We start from the raw sequence: 21635 nt of genomic DNA, 5'->3' as shown, positions 1-21635 counted from the left end.
ACGACTTAAAAGCAATAATTATTAAAGGCCATCTTGGTGCTTTTGTGGCTGGCAGCAGCAAAGTACTTTAGCAGAATTACTGTCAAGCAGGTTTTACTTTGCCTTTTCATGCTCCAAGAAAATTGCAAGTGATTAGGTCAAAATATAAAGCTTTCAAAATAATACATAGGTCTTGATTGGCATGGGTCCTTTCCCTGCCCTCTCCCCACCTTGAACACTTTTCACAGGCCAGGTGGAAAGCACCGAATGGAACGCAGCAGGGGGGATCATGCTGTATAGACTGATGCATGGCGCACAATGAATCTATCCATGTGGTCGCTAAGAGTCGACACTGACTTGACAGCACTTAATCAATCAATCAGTCAATCAATCAATCATGTTCCACAATAGTTTGTGTATGCATTACCTGTCCTGAAAACTCACTGCTGTGTCTCATTTCTACAGCCAGGCTAGGGAATCCAGTGGTCTGAGAATTTGGGCTTTTTCACAAGTGACTTTAACATCTTTTGAAGATGTCGCTATCGCTCTGAACCAGTGGTTCCCAACCAGGGTTCGTCCAGATTTTGCTGAAGAACAAGTCTCATCATCTCCAGCTAGAATTTATTGTGGCTGGGGAAGCTGGGAGTTGAAGTTCAGCAACATCTGGACGAACCCTGGTTGGGAACCACAGCTCTAATCTGATGCATGTTACTATGGCTCAGAAGCTAGGTTTCTCCCACGAGAAAGGCCACTACATGTTAGTGCAGGAGAAGAGATCTCTTCATTTGTCTAGTTCAGACAGAATGCAGCTCTGTGGGGGTAGTGAAGGACTGAGAAGCAATCCTGTTTTTTAGGCTGACATGTTGATCACAGGGGACACAAAACGAGCATCTAGTGGCTGAAACTGACACTAGAACTAAATTTTTCTAGAAGTTGGGCTCACCCAACAGAATCAATTGGCAGTAGATTTAGGCAAAAGTAAGTACTTATTTCCGTAACATGCAATTAATTTGTGGAATTTGTAATTCATCTGCAGAATCTATTGCCACAAGATGTGGTGGTCATTAGCTTACATCAGGGGTTCCCAACCGGTGGAACTCCATCTGTTGCTCAACTACAACTCCAGATGAGAGTTCCACAGGTTGGGAACCCCTGGCTTAGATGGCCTGCAAGGGGAGATTGGGCAAATTCACAGTGGATAGCTCCATCAAAGCTATTAGCCATGACAGCTAAATTAAACCTCCAGGTCTAGAAGCAATATAGTTGTGAATAGTGGTTGCTAGAGACAAAGAGAGGAGGGCTGTTGCTTTAATGGGGCCCTTGACTAAACTCTGTCAGACAGAGTAGCTGCTGCACAGTCTGGCCTCAGCAGTACTGCGGTCTTGTGGTAGCAAGCATGACTTGTCCCCTTAGCTAGGCAGGGTCTGTCCTGGTTGCACATGAATGGGAGACTAGATGTGCGAGCACTGTAAGATATTCCCCTCAGGGGATGGAGCCACTCTGGGAAGAGCACCAGAAGGCTCCAAATTCCCTTCCTGGCATCTCCAAGATAGGGCTGAAAGAGACTCCTGCCTGCAACCTTGGAGAAGCTGCTGCCAGTCTGTGTAGACAATACTGGGCTAGATAGACCTATGGTGTGACTCAATATATGGCAGCTTTCTATGTTCCTAACCGCCTGCCAACATGAGACGATCTCACTTGCCCCTGACCTTTCAGTGGTATGGTTCTGCCTTTTGGATATGACCTCCTGCCTGTTTTGGACTGTGTGACTTGTCTCGGCCCCTCAGATTGACAACTGGTCTCCTGCAGTCCTGACACCTGACCGTACTGGGCCCTGACAGATAGCAGTACAACCTGAAGTAATGGCTAGCATACTCTATGGCTGTATTCAGACATTATGCTGAATGTGTATACAGGTGTCTGCACACATGTATGTGTTTTTGTGTGAATGACTGTAGGTGCAGTCATTTAAAAAATGAACCCAGGTACCAGCCCCCTCAAGTGCAGGGGACAGATAGGAAGTATACGGCTGTCTGTGCACTGAACATAATGTGTGAATAGCCATACACAGACTGACTTCTGTTGTCTGCAGTCAAAATCAGCACTACCCCAGATATTGCATGACTGGGCCAATTACCACCACCACAAGAAGCTAGGGGTGTGTCCGAACCGGTCTGGAGGCCATTGTAAAGACCTCCAAACTCTCCAGATTGGTTCGGACCTGTCCGGTCCGGGTGGAGGGGGTTCCTTTAAGGGCGGGGAGGGTTTACTTACCCCTCCCGCCGCTTTGCCCCCTCCATTGCCCATATTTTGTGTAGAAATTGGGGCGGCAGGAAACCAGCCGCCCCTGCCGCCCCCCCGCGCCCGGATTAGGGGCCAAATCAGCCCAAACTACTGCCGCGGCCGCCAACCACCCACCCTACACAAGGCTCGATTTCGGGCCAAGGAAGCCAACCCCAAACAGCCGATGACGGGCCAAACTGGCCCAAACTACTGCCACCGCGGCCCGCCCGCCCGCCCACCCTCCCAGCCGCCCGAGTCCTCACCTAAACAAGGCCCGCGTCAGTCAGGCCGATCAGGGCCCCACAATTCAAAAAGGAGAGGAGCTCGCAAACAGAGCTCCTCTCTCTGCAAAGTCTCAGCCGCTAGTGAAGCTTTGTGCGCAAAGGACGCATGGGAGTTCTGCCGGAGGCCCGGTCTACCCGCTGGCAGGGGACAAGGCCGGGTAGACCGGGCCTCCGATCGCCGGAGGCCCGGTCTACCCACCGGGACGAGCTTCAGTAGCGGCTGAGACTTTGCAGAGAGAGAAGCTCTGTTTGCGAGCTCCTCTCCTTTTTGAATTGTGGGGCCCTGATCGGCCCGACTGACGCGGGCCTTGTTTACGTGAGGACTCGGGCGGCTGGGCGGCGGCGGCGGCAGTAGTTTGGGCCGCTTTGGCCCGTCATCGCCCGGTTGGGTTAGGCTTCCTTGGCCTGAAATCGGGCCTTGTGTTGGGTGGTTGGTTGGTGGGTGCGGCCGCGGCAGTAGTTTGGGCCGATTTGGCCCCTAATCCGGGCGCGGGGGGGCGGCTGGTTTCCTGCTGCCCCAATTTCTACACAAAATACGGGCGCCAAGCTGGAAAGCGGCGGGAGGGGTAAGTAAACCCTCCCGCCACTCTTAAAGAAACCCCCCCACCCAGTGCCGGACCGCAGTTGGCGGTTCCGTGCACACCCCTACAAGAAGCCTCACTACTTGTCAGCACTCAGACTACCTCAGTACTATGGGGATTGCGACTCTCCAATAACGGGCCTAAAATGCTAGCCACCACTTCTGCTGCGATCACCAACGCTGGCTGAACCGGTTTTTAAAAGAAGCAGGAATTCTGTTGTGTGGACCTCTGTAGGCCTCTTCTCTCAGCACACTCAGCTTGACACTGTGACTCCAGAACAGTCTGCTCACCTTAACAATTCATTTTACACAGAGAAATAATCCTCTTTGGGTGGTTTATTAGTCTAGAAAACTATAAACTCACCTTCTAATGCAGCAGAAAAGACCAGTGACTTGTTTCACCCTAAATTCCAAGGTTTTGCAACCCAACACTGACTGTTGCTGGAAGGAGAGCTCTGGGCCCACCAGAAGCCCTCAGTGTTGCTGCCCTGAAAGCCTTTTTGTGCAGCGGACTGGGCACGGTAGTGAGCAGCAAGTTTTATGTCTCTCCCCTCCCTCCAAAAGCCTTTTCTATGTGTATAAAGGGTTGTTCCTGAGGGCTGCACCGCCCTCAAGAAGAGGCTCTTATGGACCCGCAGCCCTCTTTCTGGCAGTGAAGGGCAAGCATTATGTAAGCCACAGGAGAGAAAAACTTGCTAGCCAAGACTAAAGGAGACATGGCATGCAAGTCCTGTGGTTGAAACGCCTGGCATATTCATTTTCTTTCTCTTTCTTTCTTTTCCTTCCTTCCTTTTTCTTTCTTTCTTAGCCTGTAGGTTGTCCCTTCTGCAGCTCACAGCAGTTTTGTGTTGATCCAGTGTGTGAGCTGGATTGGTGCTGTGGGGCAGGGGGAAGAGGGCTAGATGCTGTTCCCCCATGCAGCAATCAGGATCTAAATTGGGGACAACTGTGGCTCCTTTTCAGAGACGTCACCAGGAGTTCTAAGCATGGAACCTATGCCACTTCTGGTTTGGCCTCAGGAGTTCATTCTTAAAACTCATACTTTGTTTCTTTCATTCTCTTTCTCCCTACCCCTCTTTAAATACCACATACATATTTCCTTCTATTTACCGGTTTCTAAAGAACAAATTTTAAGTCTTAATTTTCTACCCCACTCCTTGTATGGTTAGGCTCAAGAGTGGTTGGCCTAATTTAATTGTATCACTACAGCTATGGCTGTAATTAAGAAGACATCTGTAAACAACAACAAAATGTCACCTGCCTGCCAAAGGCAGCAATCCTGAACTGTTTAGCTGGTGAGTGGCACCACAACCTTCAACATCAACAGAGATCACTATTGCTCAGAGTAAGTGGCACTCTATTTTCAACTACATTTACATTATAATCCTATGCACAAAAAAGGTATCTCCATAGGGCAGGTTCACACAATCAGAATTGATGCCCATTTACCAGGGTTTGGAATTTCCAGTGGGCATGTGCTCCTGCAAAGCATGTTGTGTGGGCAGCAAAAAAAACCCTCCCAATCCTGGGTTGGCAGTGTGCCAATCAGACATATTACTGGGATTGGTAAGCTTAGATCAAAACTTGGCTGATCCAAGTTAAATGTCGGCTGGCATGGTGCCAACCTGGGATCAGGAGGTCTTTTGCTGCCCACACATGTTTTGTGAGAATGTGTACCCACTGAGAATCCTAGATACCTGGTAAACAGATATTGATTCAGATTGTGTGAACCAGCCCATATATTACAATTGTTAATCAAAACGCCCATGTTCCCTGCATCAGACTTTAACGCGGAGACATCATACTAGCACCTATGTTCACACATCTGGGACAGCTGGCTGGGCCAGGGTCCTAAGATGCATAAACATGGGTATTCAAAGTTGCATGTACACACATGTTACATGTTTGCTGAGGGAAACACTGGGAGTAACACTAGCATTCCCCACAGCAATGTGTGGATGGCCATTATACTTTGAAATCCCACTCAATGCAGCGGAACATGTGTCTGATAAACATGCAGAGAATCAGGCTGACAATAAATAACGTATTGGCAAGATGTGTGCTGGCTATAATACTTCTAAAGTGGTTTCTTGGATTTTCCTTCTCTATTTTAGGATCCTTGAGCAACTCTGTGCAACCTCACATCATAACATTATCTTTGCTTTAAAAAACGTGGATCTCAATTTGTCCATCCATGTGTATTTAAGGTGTGTGTGCGTGCAAACCCCACCAATAGAAAACTCAAAACCAAGTGCAAATTTAGAGAGAGAGAGAGAGAGAGGGGGGGGGGGGGGAGAGAGAGATTCATCTCCTCTAAATGTCTAATCTGGAATAGGGATTTCAGGGCAGGAAAATGTAGTGTAGGGAGAGTTAGGGAGACAAAACCTTGAAGACAAGAGGAGTGGAAGAAAGAAAGGTGGGTGGGGGGAAGAGGGGAGCCTTTGCTTGACAAAAGCTGTCAATTACCAGCGTCTGGCGTGGAACGTGTTTGCTTTTGTCCCCCCCCAGACATCTGCTGCGTGCTGCCTCCTGCCAGTTGGCCAGTGCGGGCCAGGAGAATGCTGTGAAAGCCATCCGATGCGCCTGCCCTCTGATGCACTATTCAAGTCTGTCGTGTTCTTTCTGCCCCCAAACAATGAGCCGGCGGGACATGGAGCTGAATGAGCAATGGGTTTAATAAAAGGGAACCTCAAACAAAACGCAGCGGGGAGAGAGGGGTGGTGACGGCACTTGAGGACACAGCTGAAAAGAAACATGCTTCGCCCCCATGAACATATTCTTAAGCATGCTGGGGTTTGTCTTCTTAGGTATCGGATCACAAAAGGTCTCTCAGTCCTTCTCTGGTTGCTGTAGCTTAGTTCCTTTCCCAATCCTTTTCTTTTCTTTTTTTAAATTAAAGTGCATGTCTTCCTCGTGGCTCTCCCTTGTCCCCGCCTCCTGCTCAGGCTGTCAGTTTCTGGATTGTCTTGTTGTAGTACTGTGTGATGGTGGGCGTCAGAGGGTTCCAGTTGTTGGCATGGAGCTCAATGACCTCGAGGAGGAGGGACCGGGTCAGCATGGACTCCGAGGGGCACAGCATCTTGTCGCGTGCGATCGCCAGCAGTTCCGTCATCATCTCAGGCAGCTGCTCCTCCAGCAGTCGGCCGGTGCTTTGCAGCTGTCGAGAAAGAGAGAGCAGGTCAAAAGCTGGGGGTTAAAGAGGGCCAGTCACACCCCACTGCCGATCCCATCTCTTCTCCCCCACAGCTGAGAAGGGAGATGGGGAAGAATGCCATCTCTCCTTTGGGTTTTCTCTGGATATGTTTATAAGAAGCAGGTCAGAGATTTGGGCCAAAGATGCTTCCAGAAGAGGAGCTAAGTTTGTCGGTTCAAGCAAAAGGCGAGGAAGACCCTCATGGCACTTTAGAGACCAACTCATTGGTCTCTAAGATGAGCCTGGCAGGCAAGACCCTATTTCAGGGCTGCACCGCTTCAGCCCTCCAGCTCTTGTTGGACTACAACTCCCAGCATCCCTGACTATTAGCCACTGTGGCTGGGATGCTGGGATTTGTAGTCCAACAACAGCTGGCGGGTCTGTTGTGCAGCTCTGCCTTACTTTGACAGATGCACCAAGGGGATAGGACAAAACTGGCCCTTCACGTTCATTCAGCAAACACTATGGAGAGCATTTTGCAGAATGTACACTTACAAGCTGATTCTCATACTACATTTTCATACACACAGATCCAAACTTCTGTAAGGATAGATATGTATGTTGTACAGCGTCTGTGGCATAGACACACAGAGCAGAGATAGCTGTATATAGATATCTGTAGTAGTAGTAGTAGCAGCTGAAGCAATATTTCTTCATTCTGATTAGCAGATCAGGGAGTTGATGCCCCAGCTGAATTCCTGAGGCATGTGCTGGGATGCCTCCTGCCCTCCCTGCGTCCTTTTGGTGCAGTCATGGATCTGCCCATGTGAGGGGGGAGCTGAGTGAATATAAGGTCGTCTAGCAGATGTGTGCTGAATACTGGTGAGTTACAAAGTCATGCCTCTTTCAGCTGCCCCTCAAGATTTCTGTTAAGTCCTTTAGGTACATGGGGGCTTAACAAGCATGTTGCTGGGGGGTGCTGAAAGCGACCTCTTGCAGGTGGGTGTATGAACAGGCTCTTAAGAGAACATAAAGCTCAAGAAATGAGATATTAGGAAAAAAACCTTGCTTTGGGAAGGAGTTGCTGCACATGCCTTCCACCGCTGCGGAAAAAATGTGGAAACATAAGCCTCAGCATGACGATGTGATTATATGCAAAAGAAAATTAAGGAGGTTGAAACACTAGAAAGAGATGAGGTACAAAGTATCTCAGGATTCCTACCTCCATTGAACAGCAAAGGACAGCATCTTCTTTAATGTCCTGAGATTGCAACAACTGAAAAAAAGAAAACGAGAGAGAGAGAGAGAGAGAGAGTGCATTTAGGAAATCCCTTTTTGCTCCTATACAACTAGACATCTTTCTCTGCTTGCTTATTTATTCAGGCTGTGCTGGACATCTGGACATCCACCAGAAAAAGCAAAGGGAGGGGGAAAAAGAGATTTGCTAATATCACAGACAAAGAGAGCACAACGGGCAGTGACAGCCAGGATTTTCAGGGAGACTACAGAAACAGTTGCAAAAGCTGCCAGGGAAACGCAATTCTTTCCCCCAAGAGTGTGCACTATTTGTGGCTGCTGTATGGGATTGAGTGGCACAGTGGTCAAGGGATGCTTCTCTGGACACTGGGCTGTGATTAGTGACAGGCGGCTCAACATTCTCCTGATCCTGTACCATAATGTGAAGTTAGTTATCTTTGCAATTAGAACTCCAAATAGGTTGTCCCAAGTCACTGGCCCACACCATTTATTATGGGAACTTATTCCCAAGGGAGAGCTAGTGCATAGTGGCTGCTAGGAACGAGTTGTAGGAACAAGGCAGGCCTGGTTGAAACCTTGCCTCTGCAATGGAACCTCTAGGTGGCTTTAGGAGAGCCACCATCTCTCAGCCCTTGTATGGGGAGAATACGTAACACCAACCTACTTTATAGGGCTGTCAGAAGGATTTCTGAGACAATGTAGGGGGGACTGCTTTGTACACCCTAAAGTGCTATATAAAGGAAGGAAGAAACAGTCTTAGCAAAGTTTCGCTGTCTTGTTGTCCAGACCATGGCCCAGCTTGCCACAGCCTCCACTCACAGGAGTGACTCGGAGTCGGACACTGAGGAGGCAGGACCAGCCTGGATCAGGATACCAGACTGAATGCGGAGAGAGCCCCCAGGCTGAGGTCCCTCAAGGCCTGGGCTCCAAGGGGCAGCACCCATTAGAGAGCTGGCCTCTCCCACACCATCAGGCTTCCCCTAGGTCTGCAAGCCAGTGCTGACAGCAAGCTTGGGAGCAGCAGACAGAGTGGAGGAGGAGTGCCAAACTCCAGAGGGCTGTTCCTTGAAGGAGTCCCCTCTCCAGGCAGGGAGGCGGAGCCCAGGAGGGGCAGTCTGGGCTCAGAGGTACTTAAGGGCTCAGTTTGTCTCTGACCGATGGTAAGTCAATGTGCTCCTTTGTCTCCAAGGTCCTCTGCCTTCTGGGCCACCAGGACAGGCTAGAGGTGGCTGCTGCTTTCCATGGGTGACCAGAAATGTGGTTATTTTCAAAATCATCACATGGTGCTGATTTTAATTCTGGAGAGGTCATTTGCTCTTCTTTTGCACAACTTTGACTTGCACACTGCCTGCCACGATGACCACCCAAAGGCCTCTAGGAAGCTCACAAACAGGAATGCTGGAGGCAGACATCCCTTGTTTGCTTCTGAACATGGCAGGAAGGAAACCATGATGGGAGTCCCGTCTAAATCTCCTTGGAACAGCCTTTGCTTTTGGAGCCAGGATAACAGTGTGACAAGCATTGGCATAGCGTGTATATGTGAGAGAACCACCCAGTCGGCAGACTAGATTTCCTGGCTGTCTGAAGCCATAATAAGTATGTGCAAAGAGGATGTGATTTCATCCCAAGAACCCAGAAAAATGCAAAACACGAGAAAGAAACTCACAAAGGCATATACATGCAAATGCACACACACACGCACTCCAAAAGGGCCCCACTTTTCAGCCTAGGGGACCTTCCATAGGTCCCCTTAGCACAACGATTCATGCACAGCTCTGTTTACAGCCACATGAAAGGGCTTTGGAAGATCACAATGCAGCTGGGACAAGGAAAGGGAAGTGATGAAAGCAACACCATGTGCGCAATGACACCATGTGCACAACGGAGACTATCCCAAGGAGACAACATCCAGAGCCATGCATCATCTTTAATTGCTTCCCTCATCTTTTAACTAGACTTGGAAATGGAAAGGTCATTCCTCCGGCTAGGGCAGATGTATCTCCACTGGAGTCAAAATTAGTTTAATCAGGATATTGGTTTGCACTGTTCACACACACATAACAGGTGGGGGGGGGGAATCCGTGCTGGCACCCCTGAGAAGCTGATGCTGTATCTGTGGAGCTGCAAAGATCTGAGGAGGAACAAATCCTGCCACTGAAGCTTAAAAAAGATACAAAACATATGCATTCAAAAAGCCTGACTTAGGACCAAACCATGTCACCTGAAACTCATCGTTGAGAGACAGGCTGAACACGGGAAGTGTCTCCTTGTTTAAAAAAACCCACAAAACCCAGGTCTTTGAGGGTGGAGGACTCACTAGACCAGGAGCAAGCAACCTTGTTGCTGAACAACAACTCCCATCACCCCCAGCCACAATTTATTGTGGCCAAATTATTAATATATAATTATGTATTATTGAAATGTATTATTGATATATAACATTGTTTTGGCTGGGGATGATGGGAGTTGTAGTTCAGAAAGCAACAGCTGGAGAGCTAAGGTTGCTTACCCTAGATGTTACTTTCAGCACATGATCGGACGAGTATGTTTGTTTTATAGTCAGTAAAATAGCAGCAGAATTGGGACTGTGGTGTGGGGGGAGAAGGGGGTAAGCCTGATCGAGAGTCCTGCCTCTCCCATGGCTGTGCTGGCTCTGCCCTGTGGGGGAAAAGAGTTCCAATTAGTGCCTATGAAACCTTGTTTTTCCAGGGCAAAAAGCAACAATGGGGGAAGGGTGTGGGGAGGGAATCTGGATTGGGACCATGATGGGGGCCACTCTTCACCCCATGCTGGGCAGATCAACAGGATCCTGATCTAAAGGGGGAAGGTGCCAACTGCTGGTCTCTGGATAAAAGCCAAGCACACTAGCCCAAATGACATGCACAAAGCAACATCTGGTTTGTCCTTGAAATCACATATGTGAGGAGCTTTGATCAATACGCTCTATGCATTGATTGATTGATTGTTACATTTATATACTGCCTTTCATAAAATATCTCAAGTTTACAGCAGAAATATGAAAAATAAAGATAAAACCTATTAACAGTTTAAAACAAACAACAGCACCACCACAAAATACAGCTCCAATAGCAGAAACGGTGCCCCTTAAGAGGACAAAGGCCTGATTAAATAGTCAGGTCTTTAGTTGCCTCTTACAGGTAGCGAAGGGGGATGAGGAGCAGGTGTCTATTGGGAGGGCATTCCAAAGTCTGGGGGCAATGACCAAAAAGGCCCTGTCCTGCATACATGACAATTGAGCCTCTCTCAGTTTTGGCACACAGAGCAGAACCGCCTCCAATGATCTTGTCGAGTGGGCAGGAACCTTCGGAGCAGGTGGTCCTTCAAATATCCAGGTAGCTTTTCCTTCCCCACAAGCTGCACCTGCTGAAATTCCCTCTTTTGTACATCTCTTAAATGTACAGGAAACCTGACCTCTTTCCCATATGGCAGCCCTACACATAAAGCACGTTGCAGTAATCCAGCCATGATGTGCAAGGCATGGGTTACTCTAGCCTGATCTGCCTTCTCCAGAAAGAGATGTAGTTGGCTCACTAGCTGAAGCTGTGTAAAGGCACTCCTGGCCATGGCTTCCACCTGTGCATCCAAAGGCAGAGCAGTTCCCCAAATGGGCACATCTGCTTTTTCAAGGAGAGTGAATTAAATAAGTTTTAATTTTAATTTTGTTATAGTTGTTGTAAACAACTCAGAAACATGGGTTTGGGGAGGTATACAAATATACGAAACAAACAAACGAATACTCCCACCCAGGGCAAGTTGAATCCCCTCATCCTGATTGGCTCACCTACTGACCAACAATGCCACCATCATGTCTTGACTCAGTCTCAGTTTACTAGCCCACATCCAGCCCATCACTGCCTCCAGCTCCCAATTCAGGACATCCACTGCCTCCCTAGGTTCAGATCACAAGAAGAACTAGAGCTAAGCATCATCTGCATATTGATAACACCTCACTTCAAACCTCTGGATGACCCCTCCCAGCAGTTGCATGGGGATGTTAAATAGCATGGGGGACAAAAGCAAACCCTGCAGGACTTTACAGTCCGGCAGCCAAAGGGTTGATCAGTAGTCCCCCATTCTCCCCTCAAGAAAGGACTGCAGCCATTTCAAAGCAGGTCCTCCAATCCTTGTCCTTGAGAGGTGGTCCAGAAGAATACCATAGTCAATGGTGGCATTACTACTACTACTACTACTACTACATCATCATCATTTATATCCTGTTCTTCCTTCGAGGAGCCCAGAGTACATGGTTATGTTTCTCCTCTGAGAGGTCCAGCAGAACCAACAGGGATACACTCCCCCTGTCTAGTTCTCAGGAAAGGTCATTCACCTGGGCGACCATGGAGGTTTCAGTTTCATACCCAGGAAGACTGAAAGCGGTCTACTTAATCTCTATCTTCCAAGACTCTCTGCATCAGGCACTCTATCATCCTGCCCAAAAAAGGAAAGTTGGATATTGGTCTCTAATTATCTAGGTTGATGTAATCAAGGGGGTGCTTTTTTAAATGCATGTTAAGTAGAATGATGATTACTGCCTATGCACTATCACATCAGGGGGGAAAGTTACCACCTTTGAGGGAATCTTCCCATGTTCTTCTGACTTCAGTGTTACAATGCCAAATTAATAAGGGCATAAGAACAGCCCTGCTGGATCAGGCCCAAGGAAGCCCATCTAGTCCAGCATCCTGTTTCACACAATGGCCCACCAGATGCCTCTGGGAAGCCCACAAGCAGGAGTTGAAGGCATGTCCTCTCTCCTGCTGTTACTCCCCTGCAACTGGTGCATCCTGCCTCTGAGGCTGGAGGTGGCCCACAGCCCTCCGACTAGTAGCCATTGATAGACCTCTCCTCCATGAAGTTATCCAAATCCCTCTTAAAGCCATCCAGGTTGTTGGCTGTCACCACCTCTTGTGACAGAGAATTCATAGTGATAGCAAAGCAAATTGCCCTGAGGCCGTGCCATGACTCCACCTCTGGGCTGCTGTGTCTGGAGAAGAGAAGGGCCAACTGCAGGACAGCCTCCTCTCAGATGAACCCATCTGCCCCTTCAGGCCACTTTCTGAGGCCCTGCCTTGTGCCCTCCATGCTGTCTGAGGTGTGGCCGGGGGCAATGTCAGGCAGGGCTTGTTCAGTGGCGGGGAGTAATATGTAGCACTCCCTTCCAAGGGAGACTAGCCTGGTTCCTTCATCAAAGTCGTTTCAACAGCAGGCGAAGGCTGCTACTGCAGCGGGCTTCGAATGCCCTTAAGAGGTAGCTACTCTGATGTCCCCCTTGGCTACTTGCTGTTCTGTAAGCTGCCACTTACAGAACAAGACAGCCGTTTCAATTGTGCGTGTAAAAGTACTGTTTGTATTGTTCAGCCACCTTGTGGCTCCTGATGGCTGGAAAGGCAGACTATAAATATTGCAAAGAAATAAATAACCACCAGTCCCCTGGTAGCTGTGTTCTTTGAGATAAGTCCGGCAAGGCTCGTTTCCTTATTTGAAATGCTGCATTGTTCTAGTGTTCAGCGGCTGGGAGTAAGATATACTCCCATTGCTTTCTAAGAATGGAAGCAAACATGAATGGAAAAAGTTAAACAAAGCACAGATGAGACTGAAATGACTCAGGGAAACGCTTCCTGCAGCTAGGCTGCAAGGAGACAACCCGCCTTTAATAAAATTGAGCAGCAGGATATTGCAGACCTCCCCCATGGTGCTTCTGTGCTCCCCCAGGGTGCTTCACCCACCACAACCCGCTCTGGGCCACCCTGGTGCCCCCCCCATGTGGAGCTATAAGGCTGCTGAAATCCCCATTATTCCCTATGGGGAAAAGCTTAAAGACACACCAACTCCAAACATTCTTTAAAAATCACCCCCTTGCCCGATTTCTTTGAAATTTGGGTGGTAGCTTCCACCCATTGGGCACTACCACCCACTCCACTCTTTTGCCCCCGGAACCCCTTTTTTGCCCTGAATTGATTCAGATTCGGAAAATTTGGGTACAAATTGAATCTGGGGTGATTTGGAGGTGAGCAGATTTGGACCCAAAACAAATGGGGGTGATTCAATTCAGGGACAAATCAAATAGAAAAAATCAATTTGTGCACATCCCTACTGGGTGGGCAGGAAGATAAGGGGTGCTTCCTCTCTCATTCCTGTTCCCAAGCATGCATAGGGGAGTGAGTGGGGCCCTACTATCTGATGCAGACCAATGTCTCCAAGTTTGCAGTTTAGTTTTTCCCAGAGGAGTGAATGGCATCCTTTATTTATAATGGCGAATATAAAGCCAGGGTTCTTAACAGTGGTCCATGAAAAATTGTTGCTGCACTGAATTTACAGTAATTTGTTTCCAGTGAGCCAGAATAAAGATTGAAAATAACCATACTGGGTATTTATTTTTCCTCTAACATTTACTGGAGTCTTATGAAAATATATTATATAAATGGGCTGGGGATCCAGGAGAAACTTGTGGATCTGGATGGTGGTAGTGGTGGTGGGTGGGTTCGTAAGTGTGAAAACACTAAGAAGCTCTGACATAAAGGATTGTATTCAAATATCTAAATCTGACCCCTGTTCTTTCTGACCCGAGCTTTTTTGTGTGGTGGTGGTAGTGGGGGGGGGGAGCAGGATTTTCCTCTCCCCCAACAGTCTTGCCAAGGGCAGCCTCTTTACACTCTCCTGTAGAAGTTAATGAGGGTCACAGAGAATTGTTATTATTATTATTTATTTACACAGTCAGACAGGTGTTATTGACTGGTTTGTTTTATCCAGACATCGAGTCCTTCCCAAGGACCTGGGATGCCAGAATTTTATTGTCAATGTTGTTGCTGTTGTTATAGATATCGTCACAGAATATAGCCTGTTCCCAGTAAAGCTGCTTTCTGTTGTTGTTGTTGTTGTTGTTGTTGTTATTATTATTATTATTATTATTAACATTTATATCCCACTCTTCTTCCAAGGAGCCCAGAGCGGTGAATTGAGGTAGCTCCTGTTTTTAGAGCTAAGTCCTTTCGTTGCATCATCCTGCCCCAGGTGCCATGTCATGGCGTGACACTGAAGTGGGGATAAACCTTGGAGAAAGGCCTTTACACAGACTATGCAGCCCAAGAGTTCATTGCTTTGCTCAAATCAATATGTGGAATACAGACCCTTCCCTGCCACCACGTCTTGTCTTGTGCTGCACCAGTGCCAGGGTTGCCAGGTCACTTGGCTGCAATCACAGCAGAAGCCCCAACTGGCAAAATCACGCTTCAGTGCAACTCTTAAAAGCAGCAGCCGCAGCAGCCGCAGCTGCCCCGTCAGGGTCTAGAGACACCAGGTCTCGCAGCTCCATTCCCCCGGGCTCTTGAGATGGTATGCTGGAAGCCTAAATCCACATCCATTTGCACATAATGCTTTTCATGTGTATTCCTCTGTGATAATCACTCCAAAACACTCTTGAGAAGGAAAAAAATTGTTCTTGGAACAAGTTGTCTGTTCTAAATATATATACATCCTCTCTAAAGTGCTGTGCAGGGTATGAAGTATCCTATACCATAAAAGCCTTCGGCGTGCGGCCGTGCTGCCCGTGTCTTTTTGGGCCGATCTGGGCATGCGCGGAGCGCATGCCCAGATCGGCCCAAAAAGACACGGCCGCCCAGACACGGGCGGCCATGTTGGAACAGGGGAAGCGGCGGCCTAGGAGAAGTGGCCACCGCCAACGAGAAAAGAGTGCTGGCGAGGCGGCAGGGGAGCCACGGCCTCGGCCAGAGGTGGCAGTGGCCGCGGCGGGGCGACTGGCCCCGATGGCGGCGGCGGCCGCCACAGCGAGAATGCGGGTGAAGCGGCGGTGGCCGTGGCAGGCGACTGGCCCCGATGGCGGCGGCACAAGTGCGGGTGAGGCAGCGGCAGCTGCGGCGGGCCGACTGGCCCCCAATGGCGGCGGCCGCCGCCAAGGGAGTATGGGCGAGGTGGCAGCGGAGCTATAGGTACGGCCGAGGCAGCGGGGGAAGCCAGAAAGGGGAGGCCGAAGGTGGCGGGGCGGACTGGGAAGGACTGGGCCCGCTGGCGGCCGCACTCGGGAGGGCGGGGGTGGTCTACTAGCGCCCGTTTATCTAACGGGCTGAAAATTGCTAGTTGATAAATAAAAGGCGAGGTAACCTGAGGTGAGGGATGGGGCTGTGGTTCAGTGAGAACGCATCTGCTTTGCATGCAGAAGTTCCCGGCTCCAATCCCGAGCAGAATCTCCAGGTAGGGCTGAGAATGGCAGCCTCCCCAAACCCCCGGAGAAGGCGCTGCCGGTCTAAAAAGGTTGTCGGAGTTCCTTCATTGTGCGCAGCCATAGGTCATTGCACCAAGCCACTGCCAGTCAGTGTAGACAATACTGAACTAGGTGGTCCAATGGTTCAACCTGGTGTAAGGTGGCTTCCAGTTTGGAGCGGGATCCACCCACTCCCGGAACGACTCTGGATTTGGGTTGTCTGGAGAGAAGGAACGAGGCCTGACTTACCTCCCTGAGGCAGGTATAAATGGGGCAGACGAGGACTCGGAAGGGCTCCCCGGTGCTGCTCCTCATGGTGCCAAACACTTCACAGAGGAAGGTGATGAAGCCCAACCAGCGCTCCACGTCACGCTGCTGCAACTCTTCCCGCCTCGTGAAGTCTTTCTGCAAAGGGAGTCATACAAAGGCATCAGGGAAAAAGGGGAAAAGTCTCATCTGGCATCTGTGAGGAAGCACAGCAGCAGCAGCAGCAGTGAGGGAAGCCGCCAAGGAGAGCATAATGAGAGAATGAGGACTCCCACCTCTCTCTCTCTCAGCAGCTCTTCTGCCTGGCTGCAGCAGGAGGGAAGTGAGTCCTCCCTTCTTTCGTCCTCCCTTCTTTATCACTAGACTGAGTCCATCTGCCATTCGGCCCCTGCCCTCCTAAAAGGGTCTCATAGCCATTCCTCCTGCTTGTTAGGAAACTTGAACGTTCTGTTACCTGAATTAGCTTGTTTTCCTCCCCCCCCCCACTTTTATTCCTGTATTATGTCTATTACAAGGGTTCCCAACTGTGGATCCCAGGATACTGGTGGAGAGGAGAGCTGGTCTAAAGGAGAGGAGAGCTGGTCTTGTGGTAGCAAGACTTGTCCCCCTAGCTAAGCAGGGTCCACCCTGGTTGCATTTGCATGGGAGCACCGTAAGATATTCCCCTCAGAGGATGGAGCCGCTCTGGGAAGAGCAGAAGGTTCCAAGGTCCCTCCCTGGCTTCTCCAAGATAGGGCTGAGAGAGATTCCTGCCTGCAACCTTGGAGAAGCCGCTGCCAGTCTGTGAAGACAATACTGAGCTAGATAGAACAATGGTCTGACTCAGTATATGGCAGCTTCCTATGTTGCTATGACTACAACTCTCAGCATCCTGGGAGCATCCAGGGACCTGTGTTGGAAACCTGCCTTAAAGAATGGCCATCATTCCTCATGCGATTTTTCCCTCAGTGTTGAAGTACAGGGACTCCTAAATCTCTCTGAAAGCCTCCTGACACAACCCTGACACTCTTCCTTCCCAAATCCCAACTTTGCTGCTGAAGCCGGTTTCCAGGCTAAAATGCTTGTTGCACGGCTGTTTCCTGGAACAGACTACATCAATAGGCTTTGAAAACTGCAAAGTGTCCCAAGGTTTCCAAGGCATGATTTGAGCTCTTTGGGATAGTCATGTGGATGCTGGATTATGAGTCAGATGGCAAACTGAAACAGCTGTGCCAAAGCAAACAGGGCAGGAAAATGTCACTCATACATCTGTAGGGGTTCAGAAAAGTTTTTATCCCATTCTGCCTCAAACGTTGCTGAGCAAAGCCAGGGAACATGTTGCTGAAACTGGTCATTTTGTGATATCTGTAGTTTCCAGAAGTAACAGACCAACTGCTATTGACCGATGTATGATGTGCAGCATCTCTGCAATGCTGTGCACCTTGTCAGGGCTGCTGCAGATGCATACGGGGGCCTCAATGCTTGCTTGCTTGTTTGTTTGATTGATATTGATATCGCCTCACCCAGATGGCTCTAGGCGATTCACAAACATAAATGAAGCTGTAGAGAATAAGCGGATTGTGCAATCAGCCTGACCCCACTTGCTCCCGTTTGCTCCCATGGGTGTGCAACCACGTGCGCTCTGCAGCATCGGGGCTGCTTTGAGTGTCTACAGTAGCCCCGATGTGGTGTGCAGTGTTGCTGAGCCACTGTGCATCAGGTTAATCTGCAATGTATTTTAAAATAATAATGGAAGAGTAATGTGAACGAGCATCAGTATTTGATTCTGTTGGGATTGTTGAATGAAATACACTGGTGAGCAGCTCTTGTGAACAAAGCTTGAAACAAAAAGGACCCCTGCCTGACTCCCTCTCTCGGAATCGGAGCCTGGCTGCTCGTTAAGACTGCCACGGGGTTGCCAAAAACAGCAGCTGACATTCAGGCGGACGCCGCACAAGTGCCGCAAACAAAAATGCACCAATGCAAGGAGGTCGCATGGCTGAGTGGGTGCGCAGAGTCGGGCAATCGCTTGCGGTCTCGGTCCACCTGTGCAAGCGGACGCAACAGGGGGAGTGGGTAGCTTTGCAGCACTCCCTGCAACACATATGGACCAAGGAAGAGGTTTCCCAGAAGGAGGCATGTGACAGGGTGCAGAGATGCACCCATGCAACCTAAGTCTGGAACAAAAGCGGAACAGGACAGATTTTGCCAGGTGCCTAAAAGCTAATATACCAGGCTCATATATTTATGGAGCAAATCTGACACCATCTCAGAAGAGGCCCTCTCTCCAGGAGTCACTGGCTGACATGCAGAGTAACGCTGCACTAGTGCAGCAAACAAAGATGCAAAAATGCAAGAAGGTGAATGAGCTGAGTGAATGCTCAAAGTTTCTTCATCTCTTGCACTGTCAGGCCAGTAGCACAAGTGTTGCGGTGGTGCAACAAAGACACTCGATAGCTTTGCATCATTCCCTGCAACAGAAGTTTCATAGCAGGTTGTGTAAGGAGTCATAGGAACATAGGAAGCTGCCATATACCGAGTCAGACCATTGGTCTATCTAGCTCAGTGTTGTCTTCACAGACTGGCAGCGGCTTCTCCAAGGTTGCAGGCAGGAATCTTTCTCAGTCTTATCTTGGAGATGCTGCCAGGGAGGGAAATTGGAACCTTCTGCTCCAGAGTGGCTCCATCCCCTCTAAGGGGAATCTCTTACAGTGCTCACACTTCGAGTCTCCCATTCAAATGCAACCAGGGCAGACCTTGCTTAGCTAAGGGGGCAAGTCATGCTTGCTACCACGAGACCTGCTCTCCTCTCCCAGTCTGGAATGCACACACCCGACTTAGTGGAAATAGCTAGTGCAACATGTTTGCACTCGTGCAGCATTAGTCTAGATGTCAGCCAGTATCTTCATGCTGTGTTCTCTTCCTCCTTGCTGCCTCTAGTACCAGGACATCTGAAAGAACCTCCTTCTCCCACATCAACTTGTCAATACTGTATAATAACTGGATGTCCTTCTCGGGGGGCTGCCATGTGTAGAAGCTGAGAACAGGGCTACTGAAGAGTTTTCTCTATGGCTGTGATGCATTTATGGAGGCATATTTGACCAGTGCTCTCTTGGTGAACATTTTGGTGTCAGGCAAGGTTTGTCCTCTTTCCCTGCCTTTGGGGTTAAGAGACTGGTGATGCTTCTCTCCCTACTACACACTTTCCTGTTTTCTCTCCTTACTGCACACTTTCCTATTAATGGCACTGCTGCTTTTTCCAGGCAATTTTTAGGTGCTTCCATAGGACAGCTTTTTTCGAAATGTTTGATTTCTCTTCCTCGGCTCCTGCATTTCTGTTCTGAATGTTTTATCTGCTGTTTTATTGTCTGTGTGGTAATAGCATTTGTTTTTATGAAAGTTTGAGCCACTCTGAATGGCCATGTTTGACAGAAAGGCAGCAACACAGTCATTTAAACAAATTGGCTGACAACCTGACTACACAAGTGCTTGTGTAACTAACAAAGTTGTGCTAGTGCAAGAGCTCTGTCACACTAAAACACTGGGATTTTCAGAGTTGTGCTACTGTGCTCTTGGGCAAAGGTTCCCTTTAAAATGGACGGGGCATGCTGCAAGTTGTGCAAGCATGCTTGCAGTAGTGCAAAGCTAGTCTGGAATGCAAGTTCCAGGCTTAGTGCAAGGAGCTAGTGCAGTGGTTTTGCACTTGGGCAACGTTCTTCCGCAGCAGGGGGCTTCATTAGTCACAATGTTAGCCATTATAAGATGCTTGTGTCAGAGAGGGAGGGAGAAACAGGGAAGATCTGTAGTGCTCCGACTGGTTAACTAGCACGGTAGGAACAATGAGGAAAGGAAGGGTATGTGTGTATATGATTTATGTGGTGCAACATTTTTGAATCTTCCCATCTCAGCAGACCTGCTCATCTCTTTGGCTGAAGGAATAAAGAGCCGCCTGCTAGTTTCCCTCCGTCAGTCAACAGAAGTTCTTACCAAGCTGATCCTGTCCTTCCTCTGATGTCTGACTTTGTTTTGGGAAGACTTCCTCCACTGCAGCTAAAAAGAAGGGAGGTGTGGGGAAACAGACTCTTTTTTGTGGAGGGAAAAGGGGACTCTCTGGTTTCAGCCCTGGTACTGGAAATAAATTCCTGGGTTGAGCCGTGGTACAGTGTGGCCTTGGCTGGGGGCAGAGGATGGAGAGTTTGCAGGCACAGGGCAAGAAAAAGCACTTTTGTAAGACACAACTAGGAACAAGCATGGAGAAGATCAGGAGTGGATCTTTGTGGGCAAGGAATGAGTTCTCTGATGGTGTGTAATGTTGGCAGAGGAGATGGCGAGTACAGGGTTGAATTTCTTAAAGGACAGGTATTGAGGCTCGGCTCTGTGCACCAGGCATAGCCTGCAAGGCTGGAACGTTACCTGTAAGTATGCAGTAAGGCAAATGCACCCTCCACACAGTTAGAAGTACTTTCCCCAGGTATTCAAGACAAATTCTAGGGTTTATCCCTGGTGGGTCCTAGCACAAATGAAGACCTCAGCAGGGCATAATTTTTCCTGTAGTTTGCTCTGCTTGCGGGTGGGCACAACATTGTTGGGCATAGTAAGATAAAATATGCAAATGTAGATAGGTCTCAGAATCCAGATTTTCTTGGTGCAGAATCAAGATTGCTCAGGGGCAGAACTGTATTTTATTTAAGCACAGAGTACTGTAGGTACTGCTCTTGTACTAGGGATGTGAAAGTGTCTGTGAGGAGAAAGGAATAATGTTGTTTTTAAAATTTGCCCTGCTCTGTGTCCTACAGTTAGTGTCTGACTGGTGGGTTATCACACTCCAGAATGGAAACACCCCAACTAGGTATGCTGCCCCAAACTCCTTGTTGTTTCATGTACACAAAATGTTGTTGCTGTTGTCATCGTCATGGATTCTCTCCAAGACAGGGGTTCCCAGCGTTGAGTCCTCAGATGTTATTGGACTACAACTCCCATCATCACCAACCACAATGGCTCCGTGGCTGGGGATGATGGGAGTTGTAGTCCAACAAAATCTGGGGACTCAAGGTGGGGAACTCCTCCTCTAAGAGAGAAGCCAGGACTGCACAAACTCACAGTCCAGCCAAAGTTAAGCATACTTTATGTCCTGTTCATTTCAATGCACAGATTTATTAAACACGTGCTTCAGTCCTCCTGTTGGAACCAATGGGAATAAACATGCATAGGCTTGCAACTTTAGAAGGATTTAACTTGATTTGTATCGTGTCTCTGGTTTGTTTTTTGTTTGTACACGATAAGTTCTTTTATAATAATGTTTAGAAACCTAACCTAAAAAAAAAAAGGCCCAGGCAAGCTTGTCTTCATCTTAACTAACAAATTCTGGGGTATTTCATGTTTTGATTACAGCCAGAATGATGAATTTGTTGCCAGCTCAAAGGTTTCAAACAGAAAATGCACCTCTCCTTATGCTAGGAGATGGCAGCTCTGAAGAAGATGCTGTGAAGCTGGCCAGATAACTCTGTGAACTATAGCCCATCAGCGAGCCTCACTTGCTTCCCTTTATTTTAGGCTCTCCTCCAAGACAACAAATCCTTTCAAACAAAATGAGTCTAAAAATAATAAGCACACATATCTCAATAGGCGGGGAAC

The 21635-nt window shown here is 48.6% G+C and overlaps 1 protein-coding gene and 1 long non-coding RNA gene across 13 annotated transcripts in view; one reads left to right on the top strand and one right to left on the bottom strand.

Annotated features, from left to right (window-relative positions):
* The window catches only part of LOC128344136 (uncharacterized), a 44149-nt gene extending 38107 nt beyond the window's left edge, over positions 1–6042 (top strand). For 2 of the 4 annotated variants that reach the window (XR_008315692.1, XR_008315691.1), the window contains exon 4: positions 5635–6042. This is a non-coding gene — a long non-coding RNA (uncharacterized LOC128344136). Of the gene's footprint in view, positions 1–4335 lie in introns of all 4 variants that reach the window. The other 2 variants (XR_008315694.1, XR_008315693.1) reach the window with 2 other exon arrangements.
* The window catches only part of CTIF (cap binding complex dependent translation initiation factor), a 250835-nt gene continuing 234983 nt past the window's right edge, over positions 5784–21635 (bottom strand). For 8 of the 9 annotated variants that reach the window (XM_053293688.1, XM_053293689.1, XM_053293686.1 and 5 more), the window contains 3 exons: positions 16005–16160; positions 7482–7535; positions 5784–6283 (listed from right to left, as the gene is read on the bottom strand). In XM_053293688.1, the coding sequence (XP_053149663.1) occupies positions 6068–6283; positions 7482–7535; positions 16005–16160 (426 nt within the window). In that variant the 3' untranslated portion in view covers positions 5784–6067. The remainder of the gene's footprint in view (positions 6284–7481; positions 7536–16004; positions 16161–21635) is intronic. The other variant, XM_053293691.1, reaches the window with a different exon arrangement.

This window comes from Hemicordylus capensis, chromosome 2, assembly GCF_027244095.1.
Source record: "Hemicordylus capensis ecotype Gifberg chromosome 2, rHemCap1.1.pri, whole genome shotgun sequence".
Taxonomy (NCBI): domain Eukaryota; kingdom Metazoa; phylum Chordata; class Lepidosauria; order Squamata; family Cordylidae; genus Hemicordylus; species Hemicordylus capensis.
The sequence above is the reverse complement of the archived record's forward strand: the minus strand, read 5'-3'. Positions and strand labels throughout refer to the sequence as shown.